General features: G+C 39.5%; 1 protein-coding gene across 3 annotated transcripts in view; it reads left to right on the top strand.

Annotated features, from left to right (window-relative positions):
• The window catches only part of STK39 (serine/threonine kinase 39), a 292,156-nt gene that overhangs the window by 107,644 nt on the left and 167,407 nt on the right, over window positions 1-17,105 (top strand). For all 3 annotated transcript variants that reach the window (XM_045367192.2, XM_065525612.2, XM_065525613.2), the window contains exons 8-10: window positions 1,826-1,959; window positions 10,569-10,617; window positions 10,717-10,782. In XM_045367192.2, the coding sequence (XP_045223127.2) occupies window positions 1,826-1,959; window positions 10,569-10,617; window positions 10,717-10,782 (249 nt within the window). The remainder of the gene's footprint in view (window positions 1-1,825; window positions 1,960-10,568; window positions 10,618-10,716; window positions 10,783-17,105) is intronic.

Genomic DNA, 17,105 nt, shown 5'->3' with positions numbered 1-17,105 from the left:
TAATGTGATCAGATTGGTCGATGGAGGTTGATAGCTATGACAAATGCTGGTCATTACTCTTTTGATAGCAGAAAAATGCTAGGTTCCCAAAGAAAATCTCAAAATAGATTATGGTGATGTCATGTCTGCAAATGGATTTCCCAGATTTTCAGGCCTTTTTTTTTTTTTTTTGCTTTTTAAGTGGACTATAACATTTTTACCCCTGCTGTCCTAGTGTAATGTTGGCAACTCATCTGATACAAGAGAGCCACAGTGTTTTTAGGATGCTATTTTCACGTGTCTGCTGTTCTTTTAACTGGCTTATACCTCGTTGTTGTTCTTAGTTCTGAGATAGTGGTATCAGGGCTAATTTACCCAACTGGATTTTGTTTTGAGGCTGAAATAGTTTAGTGAAATTATAATGCTGTTTTACATAGAGTATGGTCTATGACTCTTTCATGGTTATTGGAAAAATTTGGGAGGATTTATTTTAAAAACCCAAGAATAAAAAGTGAGTTTTACTGATTTAAAAGAAGTAATATATTGTAGAAAGTTTGGATATGCAAGTCAGACTAAAGAAGAAAAACAATCATCTGTAATCTCATCAACCACAGACAATCTCTACTAAGGTTTTAGTGTAATTCATTTTATTGTTTTCTCTCTATATATATATTTAACATAGTTAGGATTTTAGTGTATGTGTGTGTGGATACATATACCGGATTTTGTTAGCAGAAAATTTAAAATTGAAGTATAAACAATTGAAGTGACCTTTTGAAGAAAAAGCACTGAAGTAATGCTGAAGGATTTTTTCTTTCATTCAGTTTTTCTTTCTTCATTTTCTTTCTTTCGCCTCTTCTTAGTGTTTCCCACCTGAATTCAAAGTCGCACTCCCAGCCTGAAGTCCTCTAGGAATTTCTTCAGAGTTCTCAGTCCCCCACTTTCTCCTGTGGGCTATTATCCTCCACAAACAATAAGCCGTCACTTTCACGCTTCATCTATTCACACATGTGAAAGTGTTTGAAAAGAAGCTTGACATGTATAGCATTTGCATAAATTAAGGCTGAATTATGCATTAATGAGGTTTATTCATCGTACAGGCTAGTAGTTTTCTACACCCTCCACTTTTTTTTTTTAAAGCAAATAATTTTGAAGTTAGTATGAAAGAGTGGAATTTTTACCTTTTTGATTTAAAGTTGTATTTTTATTTTGTTTTGTACCCCTCCAAAAGCAGCAAGGACTTTGGATTTGATGACAGTTTTTAGCCACTCAGTTATATTCTGGCTATCCTTCAGTGTCTTACTCTCAGTTTTGCCAAGTCTTTTAGCAATTTTCTGTATGTTTTCTCTTTTTTTTTTTTTTTTTTTAAAGGAAATCATGTTACCTCCTGGGATGTTGCGGTTTTATTTTTAGGGCCAGTAATGTGTTACAGAAGCCTTGAGTACAGGCAGTTCCTTACTTATGAATGACCTGTACACATGAACAGTCATGCCTCTGGCTCTCTCTCTCCTCCACCCGCTTTCCCAACCAGCCTGTGCTGGAGCTACGTGCTCCTCGAGGCGGTACATGAGCCAGTTCCCAGGAAGCTCTGTCTGGGATCATTCTCAACACATAGAGCAAATTTTGTAAATTCTGTCAATGGAATAACAAAAAGGTTAAAGGGGGCATGAACAGATTTGCAGTGGCAATGGATACTTTCAATACACAGTTTCTGCAAAGTTAAAATCATGGGAAAGCACTTTGTATCTAATCAAGGATGGTTTTTTACACTTCTATGAAAAATTCAAAACTAGATTGTAGCAATTGCTGTACTGAGATTCTGTCTTCATGTGTGTTTCTGCTGCAGGTGTTAATGTTGACTTTGCAAAATGATCCACCCACTTTGGAAACAGGGGTAGAGGATAAAGAAATGATGAAAAAGTACGGCAAGTCCTTTAGAAAATTACTTTCACTGTGTCTTCAGAAAGATCCTTCCAAAAGGTAAGTGAAACTTAGTGGATGAGTTAATGACCTGGTTTGAGCCATGACAAAGCTTTGTTTGTAGATGGGGAAAGGCTTTGTGAGGACACTGGAAAGGTATTTCTTGTCTGGGAAACCCTGCTCTGGTCCCCAGATTTCCAACCTGTTAGTGGAAGACAGTGTGGGTCCAAGGGGGAAAGAAGTGGGTGAAGAATAAAGGAGAGGCAGAGGAAGAATTGTGGCGTTAATAAGATTCACTGTGCTTGTTAGGTGTGGGCTCTGTCATCAAAGGAAATGAAGTAAAACAGAAATCAAAAGAAACTGGCAGTGCTACATTCAGAAGCTGAGCTAATACTCTGCACTGTGTAGGTTGAGCTGACCTCTCAGGATTTGAATATCCTGCTAGCTCCAGTCTAAACTAGGCAGAGCTGTTGAATTTTGCATGAGCTTCCTGTTAGTTGCAGAACAAGTTGTTGGTGCTGTTTAAAAGATTATCGGTAAAGAAGATTAAGGAAATTTTTTTTTACCTTAAAAAGATTAATCATGTAAACAGAAGCAAATGGCCTTAAATTAACATTAGTGTTTCCTATTTATTCTTTGGTTATTGCCCTGCACTGTACTGTGTCTGCTTTCTGATTTCCTTGCTTCCTTCTTAATTTCTGTGACTTTGAAATATCCTGGTTAGTGATCATGGAGCCCTCTGTTCTTTGTCACCTAGAGGAGATTGTTAATTATGTGAACGGCCTTGCCTGGGTAAGGTCCCTTTGCAGGTACCTAGTTGTATATGGCGTTAGTCTAGCACAGACCGCGAGAGGCCTCTGAGAAGTTCCTGTCTATCCTAATCCACCTGAGGATCCAATTTGTTCCTTATATTTTAAAATGTAATAACTGACTTCTCTTCTGAAACTTCTTTTTCAGGGAAGGACTCTGCTGTTAGAAGTGATTCCTTTATTTTGATCTTAAATTTTTATGAAACTTGTTAAGCCTTTACACAGTAACTTACTGTTTGAGTAGGCAAGCCTTCTCTAGATTAAACAGTTTCCATAATTGTACCCATTGTTTGTAGCTGCTCACTTCATTCCTTTACATTTACTGAATTTGCCTTGAATTTTTTCCGTATTGGTCACTTTTCTCATGGAGCCAGGAATGAAGACTGCTATTAGCCATCTTGAATTATTTATTGTAAAAGGGATGATTACTTTGTCATACCTATGTACTATTTCTATGTAAACATCTCATTTGTCATTTATATTTGATTTGTAGGACTTGTTTTTCTTCCACAATTTTTTGATCTTTCGTTGAGATTACTTCTTCAACCTCCATTTGGGTGAAATGCTCTTAGATTCTAATTTTGTTTTCCAACATTTGCTTATCTTCCCCTTGAATTTTGTGTCATCTTCAGTAAAATTTTTTGACATCTTCAAGAAAACAGAATTTGATCCTTCATAGCCCAGCAAGAGAAGTTCTTGTCTTTCCAGTTAGTACTAGATTATTACTGATGGTCTTCCTGATTCTTGAACGACAGTAATTGAGATTCCACCTAGTGGTTGTGATTTGTAATGTCACACAATTCCAGCTTTTTAAGAAAATTGTTCTTTAGGGTAGAATTGTTAGTGTACTTAATGATATAATAGTATATTTCTTTAGGAGATTTGTATGTGATTTGGTCAAAACAAATTAGATTGACATACATTATATTTAACAAAATGTTTTTATTTCTTTTCTTTTTTTCTTTTTTTTTTTTGAGACAGAGTCTTGCTCTGTCACCAGGATAGAGTGCAGTGACGTGATCTTGGCTCACTGCAGCCTCCGTCTCCCAGGTTCAAGTGATTACCCTGCCTCACCCTCCCAAGTAGCTGGGACTACAGGTGCACGCCTCCACGCCTGGCTACTTTTTTTTGTACTTTAGTAGAGACAGGGTTTCACCATGTTGGCCAAGATGACCTCGATCTCCTGACCTCGTGATTTGCCTGCCTCGGCCTCCCAAAGTGCTGGGATTACAGACGTGAGCCACCGCACTCAGCCCATTTTTATTTCTTAATAATCTTGAAAGTCTTTCTGGATTTTATTCATTATATGAGTTTAAATATCAGGTTCCTTCTACTCCACCAGAAAAAAATATATATATATATTCTTTAGAGGAGAGTCGTATACCATATGTTCAAAATCTTCAAATCTTTCATTCAGAGACTACTCTCTTAAAAACATTGTTGATGTACAAAGCATTAATTGTTTAAGGTCTTCTTTTAGATATTTTCTCTGTAAGTTAATCTGTTCTCACTATTGTGCAATTGTTCTCTATACCAAACAGCTGTAGACTGTTAGTGGCACATCACCTTCCCAGGTAGCTCTTTCTTACAATGAAAAGATACATAGGTTGATTGGGGGTGGGGGGGCAAAATCTATGACCTGTAAGAATGGAAAAAAGCAACATTGTTGAATTACTTTTTAGATAGGTTGCAATTTCAACATATGAATCCATGACTAATTTGATAAGTAAACCTTGAATTCCTGCACAATAATAAAAGAAACCAGGAATATTTTCTACCTTTGCTTTTGTCATTCAAGAGTTCTTGCCGTTTCTCTGTCCCCTTTCTATCCCTCTTTTTATGCTTGATTCAGATGCTACATCTTCCTAAAGTTAGGTACCTGTGGGTGGGATTCCTAGCTCTACTTTATCAAGATCTGTATGACTTAGCTTTCTTGTCTGTACAATGGGCCTGAAAAAACCCACTTCATAGGATCGCTATGAGGATGGGAAGAGAGAATGCACTTCAAACACATAGCACAGTACCCAGGGAGTCTCTTAAGTACTCATGAGGTTAAGATTGCCATTCATGGCCGGGCACGGTGGCTCAAGCCTGTAATCCCAGCACTTTGGGAGGCCGAGACGGGCGGATCACGAGGTCAGGAAATCGAGACCATCCTGGCTAATATGGTGAAACCCCGTCTCTACTAAAAAATACAAAAAACTAGCCGGGCGAGGTGGCGGGCGCCTGTAGTCCCAGCTACTCGGGAGGCTGAGGCAGGAGAATGGTGTAAACCCGGGAGGCGGAGCTTGCTGTGAGCTGAGATCCGGCCACTGCACTCCAGCCTGGGCGACAGAGCGAGACTCCGTCTCAAAAAAAAAAAGATTGCCATTCATTATTTGCCTTTTTTTTCCTGACCAAGTGGAGTTGTTGAAACTTTTATGCAATAACTACAGTATATCGAAAATATATCTTTTATAGCACTTATTACACTGTGTACTCTTATTGATTTATACACCCCAATTCCTCAAAAGTTTGTAAGTTTTTTAGGAGAACTTGTGCTGCTTATCTTTATATCCAGTGTCTGGTCTGTATTATATGCTCAGTACCATTTCTTGAACAACTAGAGATGATTGGGAACTTGCAATTTGGGGGTGATTTGGACCCATTGAAGAGTGTTTAATAAACAGAAATCAGATTTGAGTAGGTTGGAGAGTGAATGCAAAATTTTTGCCAGTTTTTATTATTTCTGTTGCCTAAATGTAGATCATCTACCTATAATCTGAAAGCAATTTACTTGTGCCAAAGCCCTGGTGTTGCCGAGTACCTTACGAGCAGTGAGTGAAAAAATATTGCGAGAAAACAGTGACCAGCACAGATTCACTCATATGCATCAACTCTCAGGCTGCTGAGAATAGGCTGTGGTTTTTTTTGTCAACCTTGAGAACTCATGGGACTTTCCTCATAAAAGAGAGCTGGGGTGTTGCAGCCCTTTGGGTCGTCTGAGTCTGTGTTCTGCATTGGCGTAGACAGAGAGTTGCTTATATTTGCATACCAGAACATCTTGCTATTTCTTAAAAATAAAAGAACCTTAATCTTGTAGACTACAGGCTTTGTGTGGCTAGCAACTGTAAAAAGAACCAACTTTTTTTTTTTTTTTAAGCAACAAGGGGGATGATGTTGCATTGATAAATCCTTAAGAAAGGAATATGACTTGAATATTTCTTTTGTGGGGAGTGGTGTGGGGAGGAAAGCAGCTCTGCTTGAGGTCAAAGGGCTGTTGGAACTTATTAATGCAAATTGTTAGAACTATTTAAACTATATCATATTCATCTAGAGTCTTTTGAAAATTATTTTAAGTCTCAGTGGACTTTGGTTCATCCATATGTATTAGCTGAATCCTTTAAGAGATTTTCTTCTGAGAATGTTGTTACTTGCAGACTGCTGCATTGTTTTTAAGGATTTAAAATTGAATCATCATTCAAAGGCTGGACCATTATTTTGGTTACTGGTAACATTTTAGCATTTCTTATAAAACTGTTGGTACTTACATTGTGCTGAATTGTTTGATGTTTGCTAGTGGCCATGTAAGATGTGACTGTGCTTGCAGAATTTTCTCCTGTAGTACTCAGCTAAAAGGTAGGTGGCACTGGTGGTTCCACATTAGCCAGGCATTGGTAGTCACTATGGCATAAAATAAAAATAGATAAATGAGGAAAATAAAAAAAAACCCTGAAATCAAATGGGCAGCAGGCACCTCTGCTTTTCTCACACTTTCTTTCACTGTCTTCCGTCTGTCATTTTCTTTTTTTTTTTTTTTTGAGACAGAGTCTTGCTTTGTCACCCAGGCTGGAATGGAATGTTGTGATGATCTCGGCTCACTGCAACCTCTGTCTCCTGGGTTCTAGTGATTCTCCTGCCTCAGCCTCCTGAGTATCTGGGATTACATGCACCTGCCATCACACCCGGCTTATTTTTGTATTTTTAATAGAGATGGGGTTTCACCATGTTGGCCAGGCTGGTCTTGAACTCCTGACCTCGAGTGATCCGGCCTCCCAAAGTGCTGGGATTACAGGTGTGAGCCACCGTGCCTGGCCCCTCTGTCATTTTCTTAATTTCTTCCAGTTTATCCCAAAGTGATAAACACTTCAGCTGATTTGAGCAAAGAGAAACCTCTGATCTGCTATTTAGTTACTCTCTAAAGTTGGAATTACCTATTACTTAACAAGCCTATAAAAAAAGAAGGCGGCTTGTTTAAACCAATTCTGTTTTGTTACCTGATTGTGTTTTTGTACTTACTGATGAAGGCTAAGAGTGGAGTGGAGTGCAGAGAAAGGAGTTTCCTTTGTAGCATGCTTTTCCCTTTTACATTGTTGGTTACCATGGCAATGACCTTGCTGGAGAAGGCAAAGTATTTTCCCAGCCCTGTATCTCAAGGTATCCCTGGTACTTCCCAGCTTTCTCTCTACATCATCCTACACTTGACCCTTCGTGTGTGGGGAGGAGGATTTTTGGTGGGGGTATGGTGCAGAGGAGACAGGGAGGCACTTTGCTTCCTTACGTTGGGCATTTCCTCTGTCCTCTTTTTTTGCTAGCGTAGGTCTCATTTTTATTAAGTCTTTCTCCTGTTCCCCACCGTATTGAACAGATGCTTAGATTTTGGTGCTAACTGAATCTAGCTCCAGGAGTTGTAGTGCTGTGTCCAAATGTGTAGCAGCATCACTTTCCCCCATATTTGATTATAGTATCAAATTGAGCTTTAGCAGTTTCTGTTCTGTGCTAGGTATTGGAAACATACAAAGGAATCCTATGAGGTCCCTGCCTTGGAAGGACTCGTATCCTAGTGGAGTGAAGCGGGGAGACATAGGAACAGATAAATACATGATGGGAATGTGGGTAGCATGGAGCATGAGTGCCAGTTAGGGAGCAGTGCCTTCTGCTTGCAGGAGCTAGGAGAGGTATCTTTGAAGATGACATTTAAATTGGCTCTTGACTGATGAGCGAGGGTGTGCCAGTTGGTTATGAAAAATTTGGAAGCAAGAAAAGCAGTGTGTGCTTTGTCATGAAAGAGCAAGAGATGAGTGAGAACATCGTTGCAGTTCAAGGGTGGCATCTCTTGGGGTTGTGGGGCGATGAGGATGGAGAAGTCAGGGCCTAGAAGACTTGCTTCTGTCTCAGGCCACTGAAATGCATCAGGATAGGTAAAAGAGGATCAGATTTTTTTTTTTTTTTAAGATGCTAATTTGGGAAGCAGTGGGGATGATGGATGATGGGTTGGAAGTAGCAAGGGAGAAGTAGTGAGCCACTAGCTGGGGGCGCTGTTTTATTTAACTATATTAGCCAGAGGTGATGAGGCCTTTGAACAGAACAGTGGCCTTGAGTTTTTTTCATCATTGTGATTTTCATAGGGTTCTTTTCACATTTAAAAAATTAAATCCAAGTTATTTTGTATGCTTCTTAGTTTTTAAAATGTTGTTTCATGTTGTGAGGTTCCTAAACATGATATTTTGGTCCATTTCGGAGTCCACTGTAAAGTGGTTCTACTACATGTTCCCTCAGGAGCCCTTCTCCTTCCTCCAAGGTGTTTGAATGTGCTGCTGCCCCTCTTGCTGTCGAGCAGCACACTCTGCTCTTACCTGCTAGATTGTGACTTGTTGGAGGTATTATTTATGTCTGCCATCTTCACTATAGTATGCCTACCACCTAGCATAATGCCTGACAAACTGTGGGTGCTTAGTAAATATGTACTGAGAGAATGAAAGGATGAATTTGGAGTAGCTAGAGGCAAAAACATCTGCTGGTGATCAGGAAAAGTATACATTAAAATAACAACCAAAGTTGAATCATGTGGAAGAGTTATGCTATAGTGTTTAGTTCTAAGACCTGTTTATAACAGGTGCAGATTCATGGCCTACCTGTTGTTTAGACCCTTAGTTACTCAAAGCAATTAGCTGGTAGATATGGAGAGCCAGGGTTCTTTGTCAGGTACCTAACTGCAACCAGTGCTCCACTTGAAATCTGAGGAAAAAAGCAGTAATGATTTAAACAGAAAATTTCTTTGCACAGAAATAGTTTCTGGGGCCCCTATAGACTTACACAGTTTGTGTACTGATGCACTTGATGACGTTTTCTAATTCCTTCTATGCTTGGGTTTGATCCCTGGGAATATTTTAGTGGAGCTTCCTGATTTCAAAGCAGCAGTTTCCAATTGTTTCAAGCATGAGGATTCCTTTTAAACTTGCCCCACCCCACCCCCTGCTACAATATTATTTATGTGTTTGGTAATTGTTGCCTAAGATAATACCTAATGATATTCAATAATGCATCCCTCCTCCTTTCTCTCCCATTATCTTATTATGAAACGCTTAAAACATATGGAAAAGATGAAAAAGTAGTGCATTGTTTACTTCTATACTGTCACCTAGATTAAACAATTATTAACATTTTCTATAATTGTGATATTTATGTTTTATTTGCTGAACTCTGAAAGTAAGAGACTTAATACTTTAGCTTGGATTTCTTATAAACAAGGACATGTTCCTACACAACCACAGTACTTTTCCACACCTAAGGAAATGAAGAGTACGTTCCTAAAATTATCTAATATTTAGCATATTCACACATCTCTAATTATTCCCAAATGTCCTTTGTAGCTTCTGCATCTTCTTTCTCAAGCCTAGAATCCAGTCCAGGGCTGTGTGTTGCATTCGGTTTTAATGTTTTGTAAAGTCTGTTGAGTCTAGAACAGTTCCTTCAATCTCCCTGAAAGAAATCAGACCAGTCGTCTTGCTCAGCACCCTACTCTCTGGTTATTTGATTCTTTCTCATGGCTGCGTTTTTGGAAGGAACTATTGATGAAGGAAGCTATTCTTTGTGTAAGAATGTCAGTCAGTATACAAGGAAGATAGAAGTAGGAACTCAATATTCTGCTACTTCCTATGAAATAATTATTGAAGGCAAAGATATGAACACAATTAGCAGAAAGGTTTTCAGGAACAGGATATTCATAAAATGTCAAAGTATTACCCAACAGAACACTTGCTAATTGCAGTGGGGGAAAACATGACCTTTGCAATGGAGAGATTAGGTGCTTGGGGGGACTGATGGTTAAATTTAGCATCACTAACAGTGGAGTGACCTAACAGGACCTGCCTTTGAGGTGCTGCTGTAAGAAGTGTGTGCCATCATCTGTGAAGTATTCTTGCCCCAAATGCTTAATTAAATCTCTTCAAGCCTTCAGACCTAACTTAGAGTTTACAGGAAATACGGGCTAGAGAAGCAAGTTGAATGACACCATGAGGAAATAATCACACCATCTAGTAATGCTTCTAAATGAATTTGCATTTTATTAATCACGATCACATTTACCTTCACCTGGCAAACAGCAGTCCATATGCACTTGAGACAGGTTTATTGAGCAGGCAAACAGAGCGTGGACACGATGTGTGAACCGCTTGCAGTACCTGCTGCTCTTGGGGAAGCACAGAGCACAGTAGAGTATGCTTTCTTTGACAGGGTCATATAGTAGCTTGTATGGTTTCTTAATAAATATAGAAATTTAGCTCACAGATGTGTCAGTCTGCCACCTTTTAGAAACACTGAATTCACTTAGTTAAGTGTAAGGATGAAGGATGGAAAATTGATTCTGCCCCAAGCACTTTACATAAAGAAGTTTATCTGTTTGGCAGTAGAGGTATTTGGAAAGAACTAGAAAATTGGCACAATTTAATTTGGTGCCAGCCTATGATGAATTTGGTTCTGAGTTTTGCTATTCCTGAAATTGGTCTTCCAGAAATACTCTTAAGGTTAAATTGTTTCGTCAAGGCAGTGCATTTATTAAGTGGTCATTGTTTCAACTCTAATTTATTATTGATCTTTCAGGCCCACAGCAGCAGAACTTTTAAAATGCAAATTCTTCCAGAAGGCCAAGGTAACATGCTTAAAAACCCAAGTAAAGCTATTTTGAAATCACTGTGAATTTATATGTATCGTATTTGATGTTAAACTGTTGGGAATATTTGTTTTGCAGAACAGAGAGTACCTGATTGAGAAGCTGCTTACAAGAACACCAGACATAGCCCAAAGAGCCAAAAAGGTAAGTGCCATTAGCCTTCATGACCCTGTGGGAACCAGTCCCCAGGGAAATGAAACCCGTAGAAAAATTGGAAAAAGATTTCCACATATGCAGGATATGCTATTCAGAGGCTATCTCATTAGTGATTACTCAGATAACTGCATTTGCCTTTTGGTTATCTCAGCTAGTTGTTGTACATTTGGGTGTGGAAACAATTTGAATCTCAAATGATTTCATTTTTCCTTTTATCAGCTTTGCTTAAAGAAGGTCAGAAAGGAGGGGATATGATGAGGTTTAAATACCGGAGAGGTAAAATATCCTTGAACGTCTTTCCTTTGGGTTTTACGGAAGAGGCATGATCACTTTTTAGATACAGTTTGTAACGATGAAGATAAAAAGCACAAGTTTTCATGGTTTGAATAGCTGTGAGATAGCATTCTTTCCTCATAAAAGACCTATGGTCCCTTTTTTAGTTTACCTTATGTTAACTAAATTATGGTAATGATTAGCTGAAAAATTTTCCATTCTAGGTTTTAGATTTTTAAAATGGCATGTATGTATGTATGTATGTATGTATGTATGTATGTATTTATTTACATATTTTTCCAGAAACTTATTTGTAATTACAGATTTCATCGTGGTTGAAACCTAATACAATTTAACCTTTGGTTTGGTTTAGTTTGGTTTTTAAATTAAATTAGATATTTATAATTAAAAATATGTATATAGTAACATATTTTAAAAAGGAGGTTCTTTTCCCCCATTTACAGTTACAGAGAAAGCTGACATGAATCTGTGTTGTCTGTGCTGTAAATAAAAATGGGAAAGAAATGTGTTTTAGGGATTTTATCTCATCTTGCCAAGGTATACATAACTGAATGTTAAATTCCAGATATTGCCTTTTCTAAAATATTCTGTAGAAAATGCATTAGCTGATGCTTTAGAATTGTTTTAAATGGATTTTCAAGTGGGTTTTAAGAAATGTCCCACTCTGTGAAGGTATCTGAGCTTCTCTCCTGGACCAGAAGAATTCTGTGGGGTTGGCTGGTTTCTGGACTGTGGTTGGGGAGGACTGATGTGTTGACTTTGGAGATATGAGCCCAGTTGGTCTCTGAGGGGACAGGGAGCGCTGAGCAGATGGTCCATCAGAGTGGAATATCTGAAGGGGAAGGGCAGAAAACCTAAAGCTTTCGTTTGAGGCCACTGGAGTTTGAGGACTCCTATCAGAAGTCTGGAGGAGGTGCCTGGGGAGATTCCCAGGAGTGTTGGAGTCTAGCATGGGGTCTTTTGATCAAGTATTTAAAATGTCAGCCAGAGTTGAAAACGCCATTTGAAAGCCATTAGCTTATATAGTACATGTCCTCAAAGGACTTTTTCTTATTTTTGGGTCCACACTTCTTTTGCTGGAAGTGTCATGTGATCCTATCCTGTTAGCTGGTCCCTGAGAGGTGTTTTCCAGGCCCCTTTCTCTCTGCAGCTTTGGCCTCACACTCCAGCTCCTTGCTGAGTGGCCTGCCAGCCTCCCTATCGCGGTGACTCCACAGGGCCCACCTTCTCTCCCAAGCCTAACCTTCCTGTGCTCTGTATTTCTTTCCAAGCCCCCCAGCCTCAGAACCCTGGGACTATATGTGAGCCCTCTTCCCTACCCTGTCTTTCCCATCTAACTGCTCTCCACATCTTCTCTACGATTCCCTCTGCAATTTTGGTTGAAACCTTTTTCTCTACTATTTTTAACTGGACAATTGAAATAAATTTCTAACTGTTCCATTCTTCCTTTCTGTTCTTTCTTAGGCATTTCTACAAGATTAACTTTCTGGTCACATCACTTAATTGCTCAAAAGTGGTTTCCAAAATTAAACAGGAACAACCAGAAGAGCAAATAAATGAAAAAATAGGAATTTAAAAAATAACTCCTGTCTAATAAAGACCAAGATCCTTAGCCTTAAATTTATGGCACTATTTCAACTTCCAGTCTTACATTCTAACCTCCAGCCAAACTGAACCATCTGTGGTTCCCACTGTGTAACCCATACTTTCCTTTGGAGGTTTTTGAAATTTGAAAAAAATGACGAATCTGTTCAGGCTGTAACCTTCATTTCTTTCTTTTTTTAAAAAAACAAAAACAAAAACAAAAAAACTCACTTTGCCAGTCATGGTGGCTCCCACCTCCCACCTGTAATCCTAGCACTTTAGGAGGCTGAGGCAGGCGAATCACAAGGTCGGGAGATGGAGACCATCCCGGCTAAATGGTGAAACCCTATCTCTACTAAAAATACAAAAATTAGCTGGGTGTGGTGGCTGGCGCCTGTAGTCCCAGCTACTTTGGAGGCTGAGGCAGGAGAATCATTGAACCAGGGAGTCGGAGCTGAGATTGCGCTGTTGCACTCCAGCCTGGTGACAGAGCAAGACTCTGTCTCAAAACAACCACAAAAAACAACAAAAAAAAACTTATTACATATTAGTGTGCTGTGTGTTCTGAACCCCAGTTTGCATCTATCTTAATAAGCAACTAGAGTTCTATGAGATGTGATTTTTCAACCATGTCTTCTGCTATTTACTTGCTCTTTGCTTTTAGATGAACCTCAGGTCTTGTTCCATCATCCATCCCTTCAAATGCAAGGTGGCCGCACAGCTCAGTGTCACACAGGAGTAAAGGGAGAATTAAAATTAGTTCTGTAAGCATCCTAGAGAAAAGAGAGTGGCCTGTTTTGATGTTTTCCTGGCTCTCTAGTTTCATAATATTGGCTGTTTTCCCATCATAATTCTAATTTTAATGAGCAATTGGGTTATCATCTACCCTCCACCCCTCACCTGTGGGTTCTTGGGCATACACTGCCCAGGACAGCATAGATCATGGTGCATTTCTCATTCATAGTAAGCGCCCACAAATGTTTACTGACCGAATGATCACGTGCCAAGGAAAAGCCCTTTGAAACTGTTTTCCACTCATTTGAACCCCCAGAATGCTTGGCATACATGTGTTCCTAGGATTCCTTTTGTGTGGGCAGTCTGCCCGCAACCCCTGCTCTGGCTTGTGATTCTGGTAAACAACCATGATCATCCTTATGGGAAACTTCGTGCAGACATGGCTGCTAGAAAGTAAATGTTACTTTAATCACCCTGTGCACTGAGATGAAAACCTTTATTGTAGGATTCTCTGCTTGTCTTAGGTTGTTTCAGTGTTTAAGTAACTTCTGTTTAAAACTTGGTTCAGGGGAATTGTTAGTTTATTTGTTCTTAGACTGTCTTGATTGAGATCTCGGCCATTCTCCTGTTCACTATCGCGCCTCCCAGTTGATCTTGCTCTGGTTTCTGTGGTATAGATTGCTCCTCAGAGGCTACTTGTTGATGTTGATCCATTGATTTTTGTCTTATCAGTTTGCTCTTTTTCAAAGAGAAACAGACAGTCCATTGATACATGAGTGTTTAAATGACACCTAGGCCTGTGGGCAGGGCTCTTGGGCACGGAGGCAACCATGTTGATTAGAAATTTGCTGTCATAAACAGCATTCTCTTCTCCTTTCTTCTGGTCACCAACATTAAGAGATAATTTTCAGGGTGCATTTTTCTTTAATATGAACAATTTTCATATTTAAAGGAGAAGAGGGGCTGGTACTGTGGCTGGCTGTTCGTAGAAAGCCCCATGGAGCCCACCAGTGCTATGCTTTAGCAGGAGAGAAGCATAGGCCCATCATACTCATGTTTGGCCAAAATGTGATGTTTTTGTTGCGATCCACATAATTCCACGAGGGTAGATGATCTTGTCTTCATCTGGATTGACTCCTCTAAATTATGAAAAAATAGAAAATGGAAAAAGTTCGATGTGGCTTCTTTGGTAATTTATTATGCAAAACAATTTTTTTGGTGTGTGTGGTAATTGTAGAAACTGAGGATATTTATTTTCTTCCTACAGGCAGAAAATTTGGTTCATTCTGGGTTCTTTTGCTGACATTGTTATTTAGGGATCATCTTGATTTTCTTTGGCTCTAATTTTTCTGTCCGTGAAACAGCAATTCTGTCTGACTGCAGGCGTGTGGTAGAGGGTAATATAAGATTGGATGTTCCCGGACCTCAAGACACTCTATATATTCTAAATGAGAACATGCTAATAATGACCCGTGAGAACAGAGCTAAGTGCAGCTGTATAACTTTTTTTTTTAACTTTTCACTATCTTCGTGCATGAGAAGAAAAGGTTTCGTAGCCATCACTGCCTCTCCTATGACTTTCTGAGGGGCCTGTCTCCAGCCATATTTTGGAGTTTGAAAGCTTAACCATGTAGTGTTCCATCTTTTACTGTGCTGAGTTCACTAGGTGAGGAAGGGAGTCAATGGCTTGGTTAAAATTGAATGTAGATATTTAGGGCTGTGTGCATCTTCTTTTTTGTTTGTTTGTTTTTTTTTGATTATCAAAATGAGTTATTATTATATCCTTTTCTTTGTATTAAAGACAGTATCTTGCTATTTTTACCCATGTTTCACATCAACTCTTTTTTTTTATTATTATACTTTAAGTTCTGGGATACATGTGCAGAATGTGCAGGTTTGTCACATAGGTATACATGTGCCATGGTGGTTTACTGCACCCATCAACCCATCGTCTGCATTAGGTATTTCTCCTAACGCTATCCCTTCCCTAGTTCCCCATCCACCTACAGACCCCAGTATGTGATGTTCGCCTCCCTGTGTCCAGGTGTTCTCATTGTTCAACTCCCACTCATGAGTGAGAACATGCGGTGTTTGGTTTTTTGTTCCTGTGTCAGTTTGCTGAGAATGATGGTCTCATAATCTGTGTGCATCTTCTACAGGAACATTTAACCCTCAGAGTTGGCTGATGTCTAAGTTTTACGTTAGTGATAACATACTTGAGGCACCACACTCACACGCATATTCATGTGCTTTCTGTGGCTTTCTAAAACCAACATATGGGTTGGACGCAGTGGCTCACACCTATAATCCCAGCACTTTGGGAAGCCGAGGCGGAAGGATCCCTTGAGGTCGGGAGTTCAAGACCAGCCTGGCCAACATGGTGAAACCCTTTATTTGCTAAAAATACAAAATTAGCCAGACGTGGTGACACTTGTCTGTAATCCCAGCTACTCGGGAGGCTGAGCAGGAGAATCACCTGAACCCGGGAGGCAGAGGTTGCAGAGAGCCAGGATCGTGCCACTGCACTCCAGCCTGGGCGACAGATTGAGACTCCATCTCAAAAAAATAAAAATAAAAAATAAAACCCACATATGGCAGGACAGAGGGCAAGGGGCTTGTATGCAAATGTCTGAATGCTTACTGCTCAGCCAAAAAACATACTGGCCATAGGAAGGAATGAGGAGGAAAAATGTAATAGGCAGTTCTTTCCCTATGGTTGCCTGTGTTTTCACTGGATGTAGATTTACTGGAAGATTATTGCTTGTACTTTCTTAATCATGAAATTAAGTAAGCAATTAACTAAACAGTACAATGTTTAGTCATTATCAGAAAGAGGTAAAGGGTATCACATCACTGCTGTCTCTGGGTGGAACCACTGTGAAGTAGAAAGACTGGGATGTTGTTTGCAGGTCCCAGAATTTCTAATATCAGGCTATAAGATGGGTTTCATGCCAAGGACCCAAGGCCCTTGGCCCCATTGGATCCACCGATTTGCTTAGGTATCAGTGGGTAGGAATATTTCAATTCACATTTATTTAATACTTACAAGTGTTGAGAACTTGTCCTGTTTGTTTTTACCTTTTTTTTTTTTTTAGATGGGGTCTCGCTCTTTTGCCCAGGCTGGATGAAGTGCAATGGCGTGATCTCGGCTCACTGCAGCCTCCACCTCCCAGGTTCAAGCAATTCTCCTGCCTCAGCTTCCTGAGTAGCTGGGATTACAGGTGCCCACCACCATGCCCGGCTAATTTTTGTTGTTTTAGAAGAGACGAGGTTTCACCACGTTGGCCAGGCTGGTCTTGAGCTCCTGACCTTAAGTGATCCTCTGATCTGGGCTTCTAAAAGTGCTGGGATTACAAGCACGAGCCATTGGTGCCTGGCCTGTTTTTACTTTTTATTATGAAATAATTTCGGACTTACAAAAAAGTTAGAAAAATTGTGCCAAGGATTTTCATATATGTTTTCTCTTACTCTCTATTTTGAAACATTCCACAGTAGGTTGCAGACAGAATGCCCTTTACCTCTAAATATACTTCACTGTATATTTCCTAAAATCAAGGACACTCTCTTACCCAACAACAGTACAGTTTTCAACATTAGAAAAAAGAACATCGATGTAATGCTATTATTTGTAAGATCTTATTTGAATTTTGCTACATTTGCCAATTTTCCCATTCATGTCATTTATCTGGTCCAGGATT

This window comes from Macaca fascicularis, chromosome 12, assembly GCF_037993035.2.
Source record: "Macaca fascicularis isolate 582-1 chromosome 12, T2T-MFA8v1.1".
NCBI lineage: Eukaryota > Metazoa > Chordata > Mammalia > Primates > Cercopithecidae > Macaca > Macaca fascicularis.
Note: the sequence above shows the minus strand (reverse complement) of the source record. Positions and strands in the feature narration are given on the sequence as shown.